At 35.6% G+C, this 22236-nt stretch overlaps 1 protein-coding gene across 2 annotated transcripts in view; it reads right to left on the bottom strand.

Moving 5' to 3' along the window:
• The window catches only part of ATR (ATR serine/threonine kinase), a 99015-nt gene that overhangs the window by 61943 nt on the left and 14836 nt on the right, over positions 1 to 22236 (bottom strand). For both annotated transcript variants that reach the window (XM_046002125.1, XM_046002126.1), the window contains exons 5-19: positions 21756 to 21934; positions 20904 to 21095; positions 19301 to 19491; positions 18190 to 18342; positions 17432 to 17624; positions 16953 to 17215; positions 15634 to 15824; positions 15448 to 15548; positions 15121 to 15292; positions 14104 to 14274; positions 12307 to 12501; positions 9643 to 9828; positions 6661 to 6753; positions 4570 to 4700; positions 2611 to 2754 (exon numbers count right to left, since the gene is read on the bottom strand). In XM_046002125.1, coding sequence (XP_045858081.1) covers positions 2611 to 2754; positions 4570 to 4700; positions 6661 to 6753; positions 9643 to 9828; positions 12307 to 12501; positions 14104 to 14274; positions 15121 to 15292; positions 15448 to 15548; positions 15634 to 15824; positions 16953 to 17215; positions 17432 to 17624; positions 18190 to 18342; positions 19301 to 19491; positions 20904 to 21095; positions 21756 to 21934 — 2555 coding nt within the window. The remainder of the gene's footprint in view (positions 1 to 2610; positions 2755 to 4569; positions 4701 to 6660; positions 6754 to 9642; positions 9829 to 12306; positions 12502 to 14103; positions 14275 to 15120; positions 15293 to 15447; positions 15549 to 15633; positions 15825 to 16952; positions 17216 to 17431; positions 17625 to 18189; positions 18343 to 19300; positions 19492 to 20903; positions 21096 to 21755; positions 21935 to 22236) is intronic.

Below are 22236 nucleotides of genomic sequence, written 5' to 3'. Positions count from 1 at the left end.
GTGCCAATTCAGGGCCTAAGTGTCAAAAACATCCGGCAGCTTCTGATTTGTGCTCTTCAGAGTCCTAAGTCACCGCATAAGACGTCTGGCCTGGTACCAACATGAATAGGCTACATGAAAACAGTGAGGCTCCAGGGGCGCCTGGGTGGCTCAGTGGGTTAAAGCCTCTGCCTTCTGCTCAGGTCATGATCCCAGGTTCCTGAGATCAAGCCCTGCAGGCTTTCTGCTCAGCAGGGAGCCTGCTTCCCCCTCTCTCTCTCTGCCTGACTCTCTGCCCACCTGTGATCTCTGTCTGTCAAATAAATAAATAAAATGTTAAAAAAAACAAAAAACAAAACAAAAACAGTGAGGCTCCAAGACTACATGGAAAGAGACAGAAAACCAGCCAAGTCTTCCTGCTGGCTGACTGCAGCCGTACTAGTGACCAAAGAATCTACCAGCCGAACCCAGTCCAGGCGGCAAAATTATAAGTAAATAAAAATGCTGTAATTTTAAGACACTAGATTTTGGAGTGTTTCACAGTGTAGTGATACATAGCCAAACCCAACCTTAAGACACAAATTCTCATTAAAAATTTAAGAGAAATAGATATAAATCTTATTAAGGCTACGCTAATAATAACTAAATACCCAAAAAGTATTTCTAAATTCTAGTCTTCATTCATCTATGCAACAAGTATGAGTAAAGCAACTATCATGTGCCACTACGTGCTAGACACTGGTGATGCAATAATAAAGGAAGTTGAAAGAATTTCTTTATTCAGGGAGTTCACGATCTTCTAACTTGCACTAAATGAAAGAATTTTTTTATATGAAAAGGTAGAAAATTAATTGCTGTAAATAAAAAGCACAGGTAACACTATTTACATAATTCCAAGAAAGTATGTGAAAAAGCTATCTAGATCAGTGGTTATGTTGTTCTATTATATTCAAATTATCCAAAATAAAAGTATTTAACTGAAAAAAACCCTACGTTAACCTTTTTTTTCTGTACTTTCTCCCTCCTTAGACAGTTATTGAAAATGATTAATGGGAATAGCAGTAATATGTGTATAAACAGGTAAATAAGTAGTACTTAAACCCTAACTTCTCAGAAACAAAGGTATATATATAACAGTAAGTGTAAACACAGAAAAAAATTTTAACATGTATAGAAACACATTCCAGGCTAAAAGCAACCAGGGTAAAATACAAAAATGGAAGGGAATAACGTATGTTCTTCCAATAGCAATCCAAGTAAGCTAGAGCACAGTCTGTTTTGGAAAATTTTTTTTTTTTTTTTTTTTTTTTTGTTTTGGAAAATCTTGAGAAAAGGTTTAAAGAAGTAAAAAGTGACCAAATTTTGGAAAGACTTAAAAGTCAAGATAAGCAATTTGAAATTCATTAGTTAGTAATTGGGAGAATCACAGAATGTATCCATATGCTATAATAATACTGATAAAAGAGATTTTTTTTTTTTAAGATTTTATTTATTTTTTGACAGAGATCACAAGTAGGCAGAAAGGCAGGCAGAGAGAGAGAGAAGGAAGCAGACTCCCTGCTGAGCAGAGAGTCCCACGAGGGGCTCAATCCCAGGATCCTGCGATCATGACCTGAGCTGAAGGCAGAGGCTGAACCCACTGAGCCACCCAGGCACCCCAAGAGATGCTTTTAAATATGAACAATAAGAAATGTGATAAATGCCTAAAGGAAGGGAGGCTGGTTAAAAGGCTAATGCAATGAAGTAATGAGAGTTTCAATTAAGGTAAGCTCTAGAAAGTAGGTGAACATAACTCCTAATCTTTCTCATGTTATTCAACTACCTGCCTTTTAAGTGTGAAAGGAAAGGTAAAGGGGCGCCTAGGTGGCCTAAATGGTTGGACATCTGTCTTTGGTTCTGGTCAAGATCCTGAGTCCCGGGATAGAGCCCTGCTTCGGGCTCCCTGCTCAGTGGGGAGTCCGCTTCTTCCTCTGCCCCTCACCCTGCTCGTGCTCTATCAAATAAATAATTAAAATCTTTAGGAAAAAAGAAAAAGGAAAGATAAATTTAGCCTTACTTTTCTCACCATAAATGACTCTTAATCTCACAAAACAAACTGGGGGTTGCTGGGGGGAGGTGGGATTGGGAGAGGGGGAGCGGGCTATGGACATTGGGGAGGGGAGGCGAACCATAAGAGACTATGGACTCTGAAAAACAACCTGAGGGTTTTGAAGGGTCAGGGGTGGGAGGTTGGGGGAACAGGTGGTGGGTGATGGGGAGGGCACGTTTTGCATGGAGCACTGGGTGTTGTGCAAAAAGAATGAATACTGTTACGCTGAAAAAAATAAATAAATAAAAAGGGAAAAAAAAAAAAATAAAAAAAAAAAAACAAAAAAACTGATGAAAAATAATTTTGAGCTGCTGATCTAAATGTTTTAAACATAATTATTATGGGTCAATGTCACAACTGAAATAACATTAGTTTAATCTATATTGGCTTAAAGCATGTCAATTATTTTTGTTTGATGCATTCTAAATTAAAAAGAATGTAAACAATTCCACCTTAACAGCAGTAATCCCAATGCCATGAGACATAAATATACAGTAATAGAAAGTTGCTACTTTACTATTAATTTCAGTTACAATAAATACCTGTTTTCAATTATGAGGTAGTGAAATATAGCTGCAGTTTCTTCAGGCTGGATGTGTATGAGAGGTAACAAAGCTACTATCACGTGACTGAGAAGGGAACCAAGATAAGCATGATCCAGGCAACGAACAAAGCAATCCCAAGCTCTATATGAAAAAACAAGTAAGTTAAAAGTCACATTGTTCTGTAAAGCCCCATCAATGAGTTATTAGGTGGGCAAACGACAATATATACAAATAATGAGATTATACGGCCGCTGTAAAAACAGAATAAAGGTCAGTATTCTATCTGCAAATAGAGTGATCTGTCTTATGTATTAAGTCAAAAAAAGCAAGGTAAAAAACAGGTTATAATATGCTACTTTTTGAGGCAAATTAATACAAATAAGTGTGTATGTATGTGTGTGCATTTGTTTATATATATATATATATATATTTAAAAGATTTTATTTATTTATTTGAGAGAGAGACAGAGAGAGTGAGAAAGAGCACTACTGGATAGAAGGGCAAAGGGAGAAGCAAACTCCCCACTGAGAAGGGAGCCAAATATGGCACTCAATCCCAGGACCCTGAGATCATGACCTGAGCTGAAGGAAGATGCTTAACCAACTGAGCCACCCAGGTGTCCTGCATGTTTATACTTTTAAAACAGGGAGAATTATATGAAAATTAAGAAAAATAGATATAGTTAGAAAGAAAACTAGATTCACAAATTTGAGTTTCAGACAATGTTTATGTTTTACATGAATTTAAAATTAAAGAGGGAAAAAGCAACCTCTAAAAATTTTAAACAAACTAGAGGCACCTAGATGGCTCAGTCAGTTAAGCGTCTGAATTCAATTCAGGTCCTGGGATCAAGTCTGGCTCTTTTAAATCTCTTTTTTGGGTGGCTCAGTGGATTAAGCCGCTGCCTTCGGCTCAGGTCATGATCTCAGGGTCCTGGGATCGAGTGCCACGTCGGGCTCTCTGCTCCGCAGGAGCCTGCTTCCTCCTCTCTCTCTGCCTGCCTCTCTGCCTGCTTGTGATCTCTTTGTCAAATAAATAAAATAAAATCTTTAAAAAAAAAAAAATTTTAAACAAACTAAAACAACTGAACCTAACAGTATCAAGTTGGTGGCACATGTACACAGAAAAGAATTACTTCAAATGACTTTAAAATGTATTATTCTGACACTCCATCTCTAATAAGTACAGTTTAAGGACAAAGAAGACCTCTGAAAAAAACAAAAATACATAAGTAAGTAAATAAATAAATAAAACAAAAAAAAGGGCCTTCAAGGAGCTTGAAATACATTCACTACTAAAATTATATTAACTTAAATTAGAAATCCTATATACCAAAATCTCAGTGGCCTGAAAGAAGTGTGGGGAAGGGTTTTAAGGAGTGAATATGTTTGTAAGAGATTATATTTAAGGGGCTAAACCACCAAATTTGTGACTTGTGCATGTCATTTAAATTCTAATCCAAACAAACCAACATCCTTGGGAAAAAGATCTTTGAGACAATTGGGGAAATCCAAATATGGACTGAGTTTTAGACAGTATTAAGAAATTCTTATTAATTCTAAGTATAACAATTCATGATATTTGTATTTTTTAAAATGCCTTATCCACTAGGTAAATCTGAGGTATTTACAAGTGCAATGATACTGGGGTTTTCTCTAAAACATTCCAACTAACAATAAAATAAGTGAAGGTAGTCAAATTAAGTAAGATTAGCATTGCTGATTAACTGTTGAGGTTGGAAAATAGGTATGTAGGGGTTCATTATACTATTTTATTTTCCAGTATCTTAAAAGATTTCATACCAGTATGTCTTTAAAGAAGTAAACATAATCCCTTTCAATACAAATATCCTTTCCATCTTAATTATTTACAGTCTGAATCCCTCAAAGAGATAGGAATTCAAGTTAGTGCTACTGGGAAATGCAAAAGTTCGAATGAACTTGGGCAGTCATTTACCTGCAACACAATTCAGGAAAATCATCCTTGAATCTCAGGCCAGTTCTTAGTGTGGTCATCATCTTCACCCTCACAGAACTGACGTGTTTTGGTCCCATCAACTTCATCAAAGACATCAAACTGTTCAAAGCCTATAAAAGTAAGTAGGGCTTTAAAATAAAGCCTATGAACAAGTCAGCAGGAGCAGATAAGCCCTAAGGACAAGATTCCACTCACATCTCAGAGTAGTACCTATTCTCTAGCAATACAATGTCTAAATGTTGGCCGGTTCATTTTGTCCAAATTTTTACGTAAGAATTACAAATTTGAAAAATGTAAGCTGAGTTCTGGTGTGTTTTTTTCTTGTGAGAGTAATTTGTTATTTTTGTCCTGGAAGTCCTCTAGAAGAGTAATTTTCAAATTTATTAAGAATATAATACCTATTGTTTAATTTTCTTCATATTCATCCCAAACAACTATGTAGCTGCATGTATTTTTTTGTTCTAATGGTACTAATTTCAAGATGCTCTGAATTTAGTAAAACAAACAAATTTAGTAAAACAAAACTGATGACATACCGGAAAATTACATACACATTTTATTGTGGAACACAGAATCAGACTTATATCACAGCTCCAGGTTCTAATGAAAGGGTAAAGAAACTCTCTAGTCAACCTTAACTATGTGCCAAAACATACAAGCTTTTTATGGTTTAAAATACAAACTAGTTTTCTTAGATTGGAGTCACTCTCTCACTCTAAGATTCTATGAAGATGAAACAGAAGTTGTCTGGAGGATTAAATTTACCAGCTGACACCAACAGAGTAAGTATTGGCTGTAGAAGTAGTTCAATATTGTGTCATGTCTCTCTTGGCTCCTTAAGGTTATTAATAGAAGAGTGCAGACTGAATAAAAGCTTTTACTCAGAGATTTTTTTCTGTAATTTTACTGACTGTAGAGATGGAAAGCAATAAAAAGGGAAATTTAATCAATATCTAAAATTCTATCCTCATCTATGGACAAAAACTTCCAGTGGTGACCAACTGTTACAGCAGTCATAATAAAACTTCATTGTGCCAAACACATTTAAACACAAACTGACAAATACTGAAGTTACTTGACTATATATAATCTAACATTTTCGGTTTTCAAAACACCACAGGCCATGATTCACAACATACCAATGTGCACCAATGAATTCAATTATGCAACTTTTGCTGAGCCATCAGAAATGCTAGTCTCCTTTTTTCCTACTGAGCTAGATGGTGTGATGACATGAGCCTGAAGCTACTAGGGTCATTACCTGGCACTTATGATCAAGCCAATCCAGGGGTGTTTGAGCTAAGAGATGAATTCTGAGAACATTGTGTCCAAAGTCAAGTTATGCCCAAGGCTATATTATTCTTACATTTTTAATCACAAAGCCAATAAATTCTTCTAAGCCAGTTTGGGTTAAAACTGGCTTTATAAACAAAGAAAAAAAAACTGCAAGTGATATAATTCCTCTTTTTATACTCCCCAAAAGCTTATAAAGGGATAGAGGGATCCAGAATATCATATGTTTGATTATCTTTTTTTTAAATATTTTATTTTGAAAAAATGCACAATTAATGACAAAAATAAAATTACCAAGTTACTCTAGGGAAGAGGCTTATTTGCATCCTAAACTACATGCAAACCAGCACAGGGATTACTACAGTGGAAAACTCCAATAAATACTAGTCCTGAGAGGCACGTGGGTGGCTCGGTAGTTAAGTGTCTGCTTCCAACTCAGGTCATGATCCCAGCACCCTGGAACCAGAGCCCTGCATCAGGCTCCCTGCTCAGCGGGAAGCCTGCTTCTCCCTCTCCCACTCCCCCTGTTTGTGTTCCCTCTCTTGCTGTGTCTCTCTCTGCCAAAAATATAAATAAAATCTTAAAAAAAAAAAAGACTAGTCCTGAAAGGACCAAGCAGAATACCAAATTATGAAAAGCCAGGCTTCTAGATAAAGAGTCTGCTAACTATATATATTTAATGCTTATCTTTGAATGTTTGTAGCTACAAGCAGAAGTCGTGTCTCCTATAAATTCTATACGAATTCTAACACTTTGTACCTTTATATCACTACCTACCATTTTCTTATCTTCAATGCCAACACTGGAGCTCAGTAACTGCATGTTAAAAAAGGCCAAAATGCCCAACAACTTAGGTTGCAAATAATCAGCCTAATGAAAATAGAAACACATAAAACAGATATTATGTAAGTTTTACACAAATCAAATTCCATAAATCAAAAATATAACTAACATCATTTCTATATTACCTATGTTAGGATATTAGGAGTAATAAGCACTTGGTGGAATTTCTCTAAAAGTATGAATTTTCTTATCTAGCATTTTAAAAATTAGTGAAACTGATTTATAATCACCATGACAGTACTCTACAATAAGAAAATCATGAGCTTTTGAATAATGAAGTGTGCTGGGGGTGAGATCCTCAGGATTTGACTAACAGAAGGACTCTGAAGAGGATATTTAATCTTAAAGAGAAGAACAGAAAAAGACAAAGTGACTGTCCTTTTTTTTTTTTTTTTTAAAAGATTTATTTATTTGACAGAGAGAAATCACAAGAGAGGCAGGCAGAGAGAGAGGAAGGGAAGCAGGCTCTCCGCTGAGCAGAGAGCCCGACGCGGGACTCGATCCCAGGACCCCGAGATCATGACCTGAGCTGAAGGCAGCGGCTTAACCCACTGAGCCACCCAGGCGCCCCAAAGTGACTGTCCTTATCTAGAATATTCAGAATCAAGATGGGGGGAAAAAGTGCTTAAGTAAGGAAAAAATAACCTACAGAGCCAATGGTCAGACACAGGGGTCAAAAGCCCCTGAGGTAACAGTGGTAGAGGGGTATAAGGCCATGGGCATCAACAGTTAAAGGCTAGGTATCACTAACCATGGCACTTTGGGTCTCCTGAAGTGAAAACGATTAATTCTTTCTTATAAGAAGGTTCTAGAGGAAAGGGTATGGGCTTTAAGTCAGCCAAACCTGGGTTTGAATCCCAATTGTGACCTACTCAGTTTGTGTGCTGGGTAAGTAACTTAACTCCTCTGAGTCTCTAAAATGAAAAGACCTATTGCACAGAGATGTTGTAGAGATTAAATAAGATAACATGCATTAAGGACTGAAAAATAGTACAGTACTTCTTTTGCTACAGGAGCCATTGAGAAGCAGCACCCATGGCTCTGCACTACTCTGTGGCCATGGGCCTCAACAAGGGCCACAAGGTGACTAAGAACATGAACAAACCAAGGCAAAGAAGCTGCTGCAGGCACCTTATCAAGCACATCAAGTTTATGCGGGATATGAGAGGTATGTGGCTTCACTCCATACAGCAGCATGCAATGGAGCTGCTCAGTGTCTCCAAGGACAAGCACACCTTCAAGATGGGGACATATATTCATGCCAACAGGAAGAGAAAGGAGCTGAGCAATGTCCTGGCAGCCAAGAAGGACTGAACCCCTCTCCCATGTATGTAATAAAGCCTTTTTGGAACTTGGGGAAAAAAAGAATACAGTAAAGTGTTACACTTAAGTTGTTAATACTATTACAAACTGGGAACGTGAGTACTCTGCAAAGAAAATTCAAAATATTTACGTAGGGGCAAGAAGGATACTAGGGCGCCTGGGTGGCTCAGTAGGTTAAGCATCTACCTTCAGCTTGGGTCATGATCCAGCAGTCCTGGGATCAAGCCCCATATTGGGCTCCTTGCTCTATGGAGAGCATGCTTCCCTCTCTCTCTCTCTCCCCCGCTTGTGCTCTCTTTCTTGCTCACTCTTTCTCTTAAGTAAAATATTTAAAAAAAATAAAGGGTAAAGAAGAGAAAGTAGAAGGGAAGAGCCAATAAAGACTGAGTAGATGGTTAAAAAAAAAAATCAAGAAAGTGTGGTATGACAGAAGCCACAAGGGAAGGGATAGGAAAAGAGAAGTAACCATTGGATTTGACATCAGGAAGACTGTTTTTGAACTGGGTAAGAATTTCAGTGGAATAGTGAGAACACAATTAGATTAATATCTAGTTTAGATGAACTAAAGAATGCACGGGAAACAAGAAAGAAAAGATAGAAACTCAAGATATTTTGCTGATTGCCCTTTGAGTCTCTTGAAGGAAGGAGAGCAATCAAAAAAAAAAGTAAGCCTGAAGATTTATATATGTATTTTTTCACATGAAGAAGTGACTGCACATACAAATTTAAGATAGGAAAAGATAAAAGGGGATAACATATCTTCTGACTTTCCCTTAAATATAACAATGGATTTTAAATATAGTTAGAATTGACAAGGTTAGTATGTTGTGCCAAACAGGTAGTAGGGGAAGGGATAGGGGGAGTCACAAATGTATTCTAATGTATAGTTAAAAAGTAGTGAAGAAAACTTAATTCGAACATTTCACCCAGTGAAAAAATAAAACCTATAATCATTTCAAAACACATTTTTTTCAATAAAATCTTCCATTTTATTTATTTTTTCAGCATAACAGTATTCATTCTTTTTGCACAACACCCAGTGCTCCATGCAAAACGTGCCCTCCCCATTACCCACCACCTGTTCCCCCAACCTCCTACCCCTGACCCTTCAAAACCCTCAGGTTGTTTTTCAGAGTCCATAGTCTCTTATGGTTCACCTCCCCTTCCAAATTTTTTTTTTTTTTAATAAACATATAATGTATTTTTATCCCCAGGGGTACAGGTCTGTGAATCGCCAGGTTTACACACTTCACAGCACTCACGATAGCACTTACCCTCCCCAATGTCCATAGCCCCCTCCCCCTCTCCCAATCCCACCTCCCCCCAGCAACCCCCAGTTTGTTTTGTGAGATTAAGAGTCATTTATGGTTTGTCTCCCTCCCAAAACACATATTTTTTAACACTAAGTTATGTTGTTAATACCTTGCTATGAACATGCAATTTAAATCATCCTTTTCAAAATAAAAATCCCAATTTGAAATTTAAATAAATCTCTAGCATTTGAAAGATACATACAATACCCATTTCTCCAATCTCAAAATTAAGCTATAAAAAGGCAAAAAACAAACAAAAAAACCAAATAATATTCCTTACCATTAATTCGGGTGATGTGATCTCTCTGGGGCCCTGATATGGATCATCACTAGATGCAAATGAGGCAAGTATTGACAAACCATTGAAAACCTGCTGATAGTGTTCTCCAATACGTAGCAATAATTCATTATGCAATCCTTGGAAATCTTGTCTCAATAGACTCCCCAGTTCAATTTCTGTTTCATTCTAGTCCAAAGACCCATGGAAAAAAAAAAAAAAGGCTTTTGGAATAAGTACCTTGATTTTAACATACTATTAGTAAATCAGAAGTTTTACCTCATCTGACAAGATTTACTCATGGAGGGTGCCTGGGTGGCTCAGTGGGTTAAGCCTCTGCCTTCGGCTCAGTTTATGGGTCTCAGGGTCTTGGGATCGAACCCCGCATCGGGCTCTCTGCTCAGCAGGGACTCTGTTTCCCCCTCTCTGCCTGCCTCTCTGCTTATTTGTGATCTCTCTCTGTCAAATAAATAAATAAAATCTTAAAAAAAAAAAAAAGGAAAGAAAAATGACTCATCCATTAAAAAAAAAAAAAGATTTACTAATGGTATTTTAAAAGGTATTGGAAAAGGGTCTAATCTCGATTTCTCCAGGGAGGTCTCCCACACATAATGAAGAAAAGTGAATAGACTTTATTTCCTAATAAAACTTTAAAAACGAAATCCCAGTTTTCTTAAAATATCCTTAACTCATTATTCATAGATACATAATCCCTGAGAGGAAGTACAGTATAGTGGCAGTCTTTCTGGTCAAACCGTTTGAATTTAAATTCCAGCTTTCTCACTTATTACCTTAGCTGTGACCTCGATAAGTTACCTAATTTGACCTCTATCTTAGTTTTCTCAACTATAAAAAGGAAAAATAATAGCATCTTCATCTCATTGCAAAAATGAGGACTAAGTGAAATGATCCATATAAATTGTTTAGTAAGGTTCTGATATGTAGGAAAATATTATCGTTCTACCTCTATAACACAGTATTTTTCTCAAAATGAATAAGCATATTCAATAATTCTCACGTGGAAAGAAATCTATTGCTACCATATCATGAAACACATGAAATAAGTTAACATCAGAGAAAATAGTAGTCACAGACGTGAATCTGACAGTTTCTCCTGTTCCTGAAGAGTCTCATATTTTTTCAAAGATACTGTTACTGGGGTGCCTGCTTGGCCCAGTTGGTTAAGTATCCAAATCTTGATTTCATCCCAGGTCATGATCTCAGGGTCCTGGAATTAAGCCAGCACCACACACTGGCCTCCACGCACAGCAGCAGGGAGTCTGCTTGTCCCTCTGCCCCCCCGCTTCTGCTCATGCTTGCACACACACACACTCTCTCTCTCTCTCAAATAAATAAAATCTTAAAAGAAAAGATATTCTCTCCCTCTGCTCCCCCCACTGTGTGCGCTTTCTCTAAAATAATTAATTAAAAAAAGAGATATTACTGCTGTATGACACCAAAAAAGAAGTATAAGCTATAATTTTAAATTTAAAAAAACAAGCAAAGTACTGGGCCAAATAGTAATTTGAGCACTAGGGGTGCCTGGGTGGCTCAGTGGGTTAAAGCCTCTGCTTTCGGCTCAGGTCATGATCCCAGGGACTTGGGATCAAGCCCCGAATCGGGCTCTCTGCTCAGTGGGGAGCCTGCTTCCTCCTCTCTGCCTGCCTCTCTGCCTACTTGTGATCTCTGTCAAAAAAATAAAAACAAAAAAAAACCCTTAAAAATAAGTAATTCGAGCACTAACTAAACAAAGCACTAGCATTATGCTATAGTTGAGATTGCCTCTTCCTGTAAATATAATAACTTGCTTATCAGTCAACTTACACCTCCAATCAAAAAATTCATTTTTAGGGGCACCTGGGTGGCTCAGTGGGTTAAGGCCTCTGCCTTCAGCTCAGGTCGTGGTCTCAGGATCCTGGGATCGAGCCCTGCATCAGGCTCTCTGCTCAGCAGAGAGCCTGCTTCCTCCTCTCTCTCTGCCTGCCTCTCTGCCTACTTATGATCTCTGCCTGTCAAATAAATAAATAAAATCTTTTAAAAAAATTCATTTTTAAAAAAATTCATTTTTAAAAAAAGATTTTATTTATTTATTTGAGAGAAAGAGATAGAGTTAGTGAGCATGAGCACAAGCAGGGAGGAAAGGGATAAGTAGGCTCCCCATTGAACAGGGAGCCTGATGTGGGGCTTGATCCCAGGAGCCTGGGACCATGTAAGCCAAAGGCAGATGCTTAATTGACTGAGCCACCCAGGTGCTCCACCAATCAAAAGATTTTAAAATGAGGGGCACCTGGCTGGCTCACTCGGAAAAACATGTGACTTTTGATCTTGGGGGTGTGAATTAAGCCCCACAATGGGTGTAGAGACTACTAAAAAATAACCTAAAAAAAAAAATTCTGCAATGAAATGAGTTGAGAACCTGATCCATGAATGGATGATTATGTTATGCCATTATGGTGAAATGATCAAAGAATATAACAAGAGAATAACTCTATTTAATACATTCCTCTAGGCCCAAAATAAAACTTATTTACATGATATTATTTGTACTTATATTACTCTAGAATAAGCTATAAATTACCCACTCTCCTTCCTACAAGAATGTTACAACAGCTTTCCTATAATGCTAATTTAAACCAAAGAGTAAAATATACACAAACATTCAATTACCTTCAGATAATGAAGGGCACGTTCTAATTCATCCTTGGAACAGGAACAGACCAGATGAGAAAAAATATATTTGAAGTTATTTATTAAAATCTCTCTACGATTGACATTTAATTGTTTTCCTAAAGTTCGAATGAGAGCAGAAGCTGCAGGGCTTGCTTTGGCGGCAAGGTCAGGTAGCAGAACTTGTAATGTCCTCTGAAAAAGAAACACTACAATTACTAAAAAGTACATTTGTCCAGGTAATAACATATTCACATAAGTTATGTGAAAAATATTTTAAAATGCCAAACAAATTTGGAGTCCATATGTGATACTTAAATTCAGATTAACCATTTATCCATTCAACAGATATTTATCGAGCAACTACTATGATTCAGGAACTACAGGTATAAAAGCAAAAAAATGGCCAAGGTCCCTGACAGCAGAGTTCACACTGCAGGTAATGTAGAAACTAATACATAAGTAAAGAAGATAATTTTTCATGAGTATATGTTAAGATATACTCATGCTCTTAGGCAGAAGTTCCAAGTTTGATTTATTATTTGGGCTAACCTGGATTTAGACAACAAGCAAGAGAAACCATAAATACAGTATTTTAGTTAATTTTTTAATTAAAAAATTGAGAAAAAAATTAAAAAGTTGATGCTTCAATATTAATAGAACCATTTTAACACACTCACCATCTCAACACAGCAAAAAATCTGTTCTGATTTTGGTCTATTTCCTTTAAGATCTTATTCATTAAATATATACAAAATTCCAAACATAAAAGGAATGGCCTTCCATTTATTCATGCAACATGTATCTAAAAAGTACTTAATACATGTCGGTCACAATCTTAAGCACTGGAGATTTAACAGTAAACAAGCATCAGGCCCTGCCCTCAGAGATGCTTACACCTTCCTTGTTTAATACCCTTCAAATTTAATTTTGAAAAGAAGCTATTTTAAGACTGATTTAACATTACAAGATAGTCTACAAAATATTAAAAATTATGCTTTGTTCCATACTTATCTATAACCTAAATATTAGATATTTAGTTGCTTTTCAGGGTTTTTTTTAGTTTTGCTACCTAGAAAATGTTGTAATAAACACCTGCACTTTTTGGTTCCCAGAGTAAAATTACTGAATGAAAAGATAAGAATATCTTTATAATCCTTACTGTATACTATCATATTTTCTTTAAGGATTTGACCAATTTACAAGCAATTTAAGTTTGTTTAAAATATAATAATATTATAGGGAAAAATACTCAGTTCTGACAGTGTGAATCACTATTATAACTTATTAAGGATAATGATAACTGCCTTGGGAAAAGATAAGAAGATAATCTACTCCATCCATCTTGGAAGCCTAACCCTAATGACATTTCAAAGGCTTCTCAAACCACTCCATACTACAAACTCTGTAATCTGAATTCACAGAAGATCATATACACCAATAGTTTTGTACTTTATTACTCTAACTCCTTAAGGATAAAAATGATATTAGACTGTGCATTACCAATGGAACCAATCATAGCACTAAAGACATTAAAGGCTCAGTCAACTGAATTAGTTAGCATTTATCAATTAGTCTTACCCTTTCAGGATAATTAACCATATAAAGTAATAACTCAAATTAACATGAACTTAAACTTTATAATATATCCAAGTCAAAAGAAAACATGTACATTTGAAAATCAATAATCTATATGTTCCTCAATGTATTTGACAGATTTTCTTTAAAATAAGACTAGAATGGAATAAACACAAAATTGAAAAACCTCAATTAAATCAACTATGCCTTACAACTTACAGTGAGGAAACGATTTAGATCAGGAAAGTCAAAAACATTGGCAATTTCAGACAAGGTATTTAAAGCCATTTCTCTCTGGTGAGCCACATCTTGTTTTCGCATCTCAGCATTCTGGCATGGAGTACTAGGAAGTGCTGTCATCTGACTGGAATGAAGGGATTCTACTAAAAACTAGATCAAAACAATTTAAATTTCATACAAGCAAGGAAATTTAACATAACATAACATAAAGGACATATCAAAGCCCTAAAAACATTACTTTAATTAGCTCATTCAATTTTTAACAACCTTAATGAGGTAGATTATGTCATAATCTCCCTTTTACAAATGGAGAAACTAGGTTTAGTTAAGAAATTTAAATTTAAATTTATACCACTAACAGGGCAAAGCCAGTATTTTAATATACCTAACTCTTGAACCATGAATGGAATCAACCTTTTTTAAAACAAAGTGCCTTACCCATAATATCAAGCCTTAACAAAGTTTATCATCACTAAAAGAAAGGGTAAAAAAGCATTTCTTAATAGATTAACAATCGAGCATAATAATTCGATATATTATCATAAGATGATTTTCCCCCTCCCATTTATAATATATATCTTCAGTTCAAGATCATAAAACATAAAATTGGTAAGATTTAGGTTCTCTTATTAAATAAACTAAATAAATCATTTAAAAAATATATCCTTTAGGTGTGCCTGGTGGCTCAGTTGGTTAAGTGTCTGCCTTCAGCTCAGGTCATGAGTCTCAGGGTCCTGGGATAGAGTACCACATTGGACACCCTGCTTAGAGGGGAGTCTGCTTTTTCCCTTTGTCCTTCCCCACTCATGTGTGTGTGTTCTCTCTCTCTCAAATAATAAAATCTTAAAAGAAAAAAAAGTGGATGCACGCACACACACACACACACACACACACATCCTTTAAAGCAAGACAAATAAATATATATAGTTTTTTTTTTTCTTAAACTCTTGCAAAATACTGCTATTTCCTATAGTCAAGGCCAATTCTGACTCTCACCTGACAGATGGGTTTCTTATACTGGCTGAAAAAGTTTTGGAGTTTAACACTCTTAGCTGCAACCAGAGCTCTGATTTCTGTATATGCTGCTCCAGAGACAGACGCTGACTTCGATAATAAACAATGCAATAAATGCAAAAGTGCAAAAGGTACCAAATCTCCTTTTGCTGCCCTAAAATTTAAAAAAGTTATCATCAATGTCTCAAATATAAATGGAAATCCATAAAAAAATACTTGTTGATAATCTTTCTATATCATATCTGTCACACCACCATTTCTAACACAAAGTAAACAAAAAAGGAAGTATAAAAATGCTGTCAAATATACCTTCCAATATCCCCTGTTGTAAGAATCAAGGTATCCTTCAACTCATTATTTCTTGAGATTTGAGCATGTGTATATGCTTCCTTCATTCTTAAGACAAAAAGCTAGAATAATAAAATTAACTAGTTAAAGAATTTTTTAGAGCCAGGTTAATGAAGATACAAATGTTGAAAAATAAAAACTATCAACCTCTTTTATAAATCCATCTTCAGAGTCCAAGGATTCCAATATATGCTTGATATTTCCACTAAAAGCCACTCTAACATCCTTGTCTGGATCTTCCATTAAATTTAATAAAGCTCCAAGAACTGTTTTCACATCTGTTTCATCTTCTCTAAAATCAAGGTGCTTACAAAGATGATATAGATTATCTATGAAAGCTAAAGAATGAGAGCATATAACACCTAATAAACACATCAAATATCCAAGTTTTACAGTAAAAGAACCAATAAATTTGGTTCCTTCTAACTCACCTTTTAATGTCATTATTTAAATTAGAGCACAAAGAATTGTGGAAAATTAAAATAAATACTTAAAAATTTAAATTTACTTTATACTTAATAAAAGTTGTAATTTCAATCTAAAATAAAGTCTAGATTTCTTTTAAGTTATAAAATGACTAGTCACTTAGATTTTGTAGATTATATTTTACCAAAATAGACTTAAAAGCACATTTCACTAATTCAGGGTACCTGGGTGGCTCAGTCAGTTAAGCATCCAACTTGATTTTGGCTCAGGTTATGATCTCAGGATTGTGATATTGAGCCCTGCATTTGGTTCCTTGCTGGGTGTGGAGCCTGACTGAGACTTTCTCTCCCTCCGCCCCTCCCCACCCTCTGGGAAAAAAAGGGGGGGGAGGGGGCAGCCCATTTCACTAATTCAGAGGACTATGAACTAAGGGCAATCTTAGCCTTACTGTTAATCGTACATTACAAGATTTACAGAGTCCCAGAAAATACCTATTACATATTATTTTGAAAACTTAAGAATAAGTTGCAATTTACTACCCAAACAAATGGATCTTACAAGTATTTATGTAAATTCCATGTTCCCAACATACTCATGTATCATTACCATTGGAAAAGTGGCTAAGCAGATATAGCCTATATACAGTCCTCAGCTGGGCAAAATATCTAATTATTTGAAGTTCTGAAGGTCCAAGGTAGTGGCAGGGACACATTAAGAAGGTCCCTGGTATCACTAAGGAGGATACAGAGTATATAATTCTATCACTGATTTAAAAAAGAGAGGTTAAAAAGGTTTTAAAGTGGGGTGCCTGAGTGACTCGATTGGTTAAATGTCTGCCTTCGGCTCAGGTAATGAGCCTAGGGTCTTGGGACTGAGCTCCATGTTGGGCTCCCTGCTCAACAGGGAATCTGCTTCTCCTTCTCCCTCTACCTCTCCCCTGCCAACTCAGTGCACATGCTCCCTCTCAAATAAATAAATAAAATCTTTAAAAAAAAAAAAAAGGTTTTAAAGTATTACATAAATCATAACAAATCACTCACCAAGTTTCACTGGACTAGCTGTTTTTTTTTTTAGTAGGAAAAGGAAAGGCTTGCAAATAGAAGCTTTTAGTTGAGAAGATGAACATTCGTGTTGAGAAGTGACTTTTAGGCTTTTACAGAAAAGGTCAATATGTCCATGTTCAGAGAAAGGTTCTGTTAAAGAACTTGTCAAATAATACATGCCATGAAGCGTACAGACAAGTTGACCAAGAATAGAGGCAAATTCTTTCTGGACAATGTCAGAATCATCTTTGACTTTATCTCTGGAGAGAAAAAAGAAAAGGTACTAACTAAACCTTACTTTATTTTATGGTCTTAATTTGGGGTAAAAATAATGGTAAGACAAAGCCTAGAAGAAAATTTAAATTCTAAAACTAAAATCAACATCTGCTCTAGGTACCCACCAATATATATATATTTATATATAATATGATTTTTTCTACCAAGTTATATATTCAAATTAAAATATTAATACATACATAAGAATCTTGGGAACTCTGTTACATGAATTCTGCTGCAGCAGTAAGATAAAAAATCCATTAACACAACTAGCCCGGATTACTTCATGGGAGCTCTGTAAGGCCCAGGTATAAACTGCTGTTCTCCACTCAAGGAATACTCTTCTTGGAAATAAAGTTAGGAGAAATACACACCGTGACTGTGCCTGTGGTGCTGAAAAATATTAAGTCTATTAAACAAGATTTCTAAGTGTTAACTTTATTTATATATGTATATATACACATATTCATTTCAAGTATGTATTCATTCTTTGTTGTAAAGTAACATTTAAAATACATATAATATTTAATTAAAAGCTCTTTTTTCAAAAATAAAAGCATGTGCACTGAAAAAGGTCTATGTTTAATCTTACTGGATAACCAGAGAAATACAACTAAAAATCACACCCATCAGATAGTAAAAAATAATTTCTTTTAGTTACCTCAACACTTAAACATTTTAAAGTCTGACAAAGTGAGGATGCTAGAAACAGGAACTCTCATATTCTGCTAAGAGGAATGTAAACTGGAAAGGCATCTTTGGAGAACCATGTTGCAGAATACAGCTGGATGTACAAATCCTATAATCTGTTCAATTTGTTACTTTTAAAAAGTCTAACTTCTTTTTGAATTGTTAAAAACGTCCTGCCTCTTTTAATTATTGAAAAAAACAGCAACTTGTTAGAAGTCCCACATGGAGAAGAGTTAAACCACACACACAGAATTTTGTGACGACTTACAGTAGCTATCTGAAATCCTCTGGCTTAATGCTAAAAGATTAGTGGCAAATGTGGTCAACTTTAAAGAGCCATCATCAGAATGGGGATAAATCCATGGAAGTGAGAGCATTCCACATAAATCTTCCAGAATATGATCTTCAAAAGAAGTTTTCACTACAGAAAAACACAACAGGTGATTAATTATATCTTCATCCTTAATCATATTTACCTGTATCTTTTTTTCTTCTAATAAAAATAAATGTTCTAATCATCAGGTGGAATTATAGCATTCAATAAACAAAGGTTCTTAATACAGATATGATGTCCTGAGGTCTGTGAAACCAAAGAAATTAAATGTGACTTTATAAAAATATGCATCCATGTATTTTTTAGAAGGATCATAACATTCTTCAGAAATTCTCAAAAAATTTAATAGTTATAAATTATTTCTATATGCTGAAAAAGAATAATAAATCACAATATTACACAGAAAAATTTGGAACTTAGAAATAACTGAATTAATTACTGAATTACTGAAATAGAACTGAAATAGAATGAGAACTAAAATGAAGAAAAAACTGTTGGGTATTCCAAACATTTGTGCATGTAGGCCTTAGGCAAAAGAGAGCTTATTTCTATAACGATGATCTTTATTTATTTGAGAGAGAGAGAGAGCATGAGAGGGGAGAAGGTCAGAGAGAGCAGCAGACTCCCTGCAGAGCTGGGAGCCCGATGTGGGACTCAATCCCAGGACTCCGGGATCACGACCTGAGCTGAAGGCAGTGGCTTAACCAACTGAGCCACCCAGGTGTCCCCTGTAATGATGATCTTTATTTTATTTTTTTTAAAGATTTTATTTTTAAATAAATAAATAAATAAATAAAGATTTTTAAAGATTTTATTTATTTATTTGACAGACAGACAGAGATCACAAGTAGGCAGAGAGGCAGAGAGAGAGGAGGGGAAGCAGGCTCTCCACCGAGCAGAGAGCCCGATGCGGGGCTTGATCCCAGGACCCTGAGACCATGACCTGGGCCGAAGGCAGAGGCTTTAACCCACTGAACCACCCAGGTGCCCTGATATAATGATGATCTTTAAAGGCTATTTTGTTTTATTGATTATTTATACTCACCGTGAATATAAATCAGAGCATCATATATTTTCACCACTTTATCAATAACTGCCTCCAGGTCAGGCTTCTGAACAGATTCTAACAAACTCCGACAGCTCTTAAGCAGTGTTGTGTAAAAATCCAAAGACATCCAAGTTATCTCTACTGAAGGTTTCTTCTGACATTTCTGTTGACAGTCCTTGAAATTATGGCTACAGTTAAAACATTTTTAAGACAAAGAATTACAACAAATTTTGTTATAGTCCAACCCAATATTGAAGTAAGCCAAAAGAAACTGTGAGTATAAAACTAACATAAGTTTAAACCAATTCAAAGTAAATATGCAATATGCTATTATTATTTTAAGTTTAAACTCTCTGTGTCAGTCCAAATCACTCTTAGAATTCAGTAATTAATATAGAACATTTAAATTTGGTATCACTAGGCTTAAAAATGACAGAAGATATCCCAGTATAATTATTAACTGCCTCAGTAAACCCTTTCTTAGTAATAGAAGAGTAGCTTGCAGCCTAATCAGCTATTTCTTCAAGCTGTCTCAAATTCCAAATTTAATGCAGTTTGAATTAATACAGTTTCTTTAAAATCTCCTTCATAACTTTTTATTGGCTAGGTAAGTCAGAAAATAACAGAATAAATGATCATGTAAAAAACTAACAAAGAGTTTTGATCTGTAACTTGACAGTAAAAATAAGACAAATCTTCAGAGAAGATTGACACTTGTTTTCTTCTGACAGAATTAACCAATATTAAGAATACCAAACTGAAAACATACTTCTAACAAGTTCTAAATCCCTATTCTTATTATCAAAGGGAAAGTTGTTTTGACTAAATGTATGACTAAAACAACAGTGGCTTTTGAGTTATATAAAAATGTGCTCTGCTACTTTCTAATCATGTATGCCCAGGAAAGTTAGTTTTGGCTTCAGACAAAAATAGTCTTATTAGAGGAAGCAATCAAGAGGATACCACCAGTTGACCCTCCAGCTGGACCCAGGCCATCAGAGGCTCCTCACCCCTTCCCCTGTCTTTGGAATGTACACTCTACCTACTGGTCCCATAGTGGGAGGTGTTCCAAGGACAGAGTCTTCAGAGTAAGGTGCTGTTGAGACCATGTGGACTGAAAACATGACTTAACCCCATTAAGTCCTCCATATAAACTTCTAAGATTCTGGAAAATGAGCTGAGAGATGACTTTTGTCTTCCACAGCTGCCTGAGATAGGCCTTGTAAGTTAAGTTCCCTTATAAAACCTGCCACCTACCAATCTGGAGTGGTCTGCCTCTTTCTTCAGTTTCTTATTACCTTGTGCATATAGGACCAATTTACAAAACAATAAGCCTCAATTTCTCTAAGCCTCAATCTCCAATTTGTGAAGTAGGCATAATAGCATTTAACTTACAGAACTGTTATGAAGATTAAATAATATATGTATAGTACTTAATAAAATACCTAGCATTTAGCAGGTGTGCAATAAAAAACAAATTTCCATTTCACTGAAATGTCTGCTCTAAGGTCACACAAATTGAGCAAATAACGAGGTCTCCTAAAGCAATAAATCCAAATTTATTACAGACAACCCACCCAAAAAATACAAGTTGTTTTACCAGTCCGTGTTTTGATGAGAACAATGAACCGCACACAGAGCAGTCAGCTGTAGGACAACAGTGATTCCTTCTAAAGTTGCAATAACAGGATTCTTTAGTCCACCACATTCAAGGAAAATCTGAAGGGACTCCGCTTTCTGTTTCAGGGCACTCCACAGTATGCTCTTTTTGCTCATATCCACATGCTTAATTCTGTAATTAATTATAATCATAATATAAAGATATTCATATTTAATATAAATTTGGTTTAAATATAAAATTGGTTCAATTAAAACAACATTCAGGGCTAACTGAAATATGGGAATTCTTTGATCACATTATTTGTTAACACATTTATTTTTTAACATCTCTTAAACTGCTGATGAATATATTATCTCAGAGTTTTTTTTAGATATTAAGAAGTTAAATCAGGGGCGCCTGGGTGGCTCAGTGGGTTAAGCCACTGCCTTCGGCTCAGGTCATGATCTCACGGTCCTGGGATCGAGTCCCGCATCGGGCTCTCTGCTCAGCAGGGAGCCTGCTTCCCTCTCTCTCTCTCTGCCTGCCTCTCTATCTACTTATGATCTCTCCCTGTCAAATAAATAAATAAAATATTTAAAAAAAAAAAAAAAAGAAGTTAAATCAGAGAGGCAAGTAGAAACTTAAAAAATCTTCTAAGTAACCATATGCAGTCATGTTCTCTTTCACATTAGAATGGACTATAAGTATTAAAATATTTTAAGCATTCCTTTGACTGCCTTTAAAAAGAACAATTGCTCTGTATTTAAGTCAAAGTACCTAACTAAAGGTGATTTTTAAAAGCGAATAAAGGTTTCATTAAATGACTAAATACAAACTGAATGAAGGTCATACTCTTCAGTCTGTTTTGGTGGTCCTTTGGAAGAGTTGAGAGATGAGCTGAGTCGACGCCTTTTGGCTGATATTCCATCACTATTACTGCTGAGGTTTTCCTGTTGAATTTGGCTTTGAACCTCCTCAATGATTTCCATACTTTCCATTTTTAAGGCTGCATAAAGTGGGCCCAACAAATACTGAGAAAGTAAAAATAATTTCAAAAACTGCCTTAGGAATACGTTATTCAGAGACTGCAAAAATTCATTAGGTTTTAAGTTTTCTATTAGGGCAAACTAATTTCAGAGTCTCGTCAAGAAAAACAAAGACCTAAATTAATCTTTATAATTTCACAATCAATGAATAGACATATATATGATTCTGTATCTAGAACTATGGTTCTATAGACCTAAAAGTCTTCAGACAAATTCTCTCTCTAATCTGTTTTTCCCTCTGTCAAAATTCTACAAAGTGGGGCTTCTGGGTGGCTCCACTGGTTAAG

The sequence above is a fragment of the Meles meles genome, chromosome 4 (genome assembly GCF_922984935.1).
Source record: "Meles meles chromosome 4, mMelMel3.1 paternal haplotype, whole genome shotgun sequence".
Classification (NCBI taxonomy): Eukaryota; Metazoa; Chordata; class Mammalia; order Carnivora; family Mustelidae; genus Meles; species Meles meles.
This window is presented reverse-complemented; position numbering and strand designations above follow the sequence as displayed.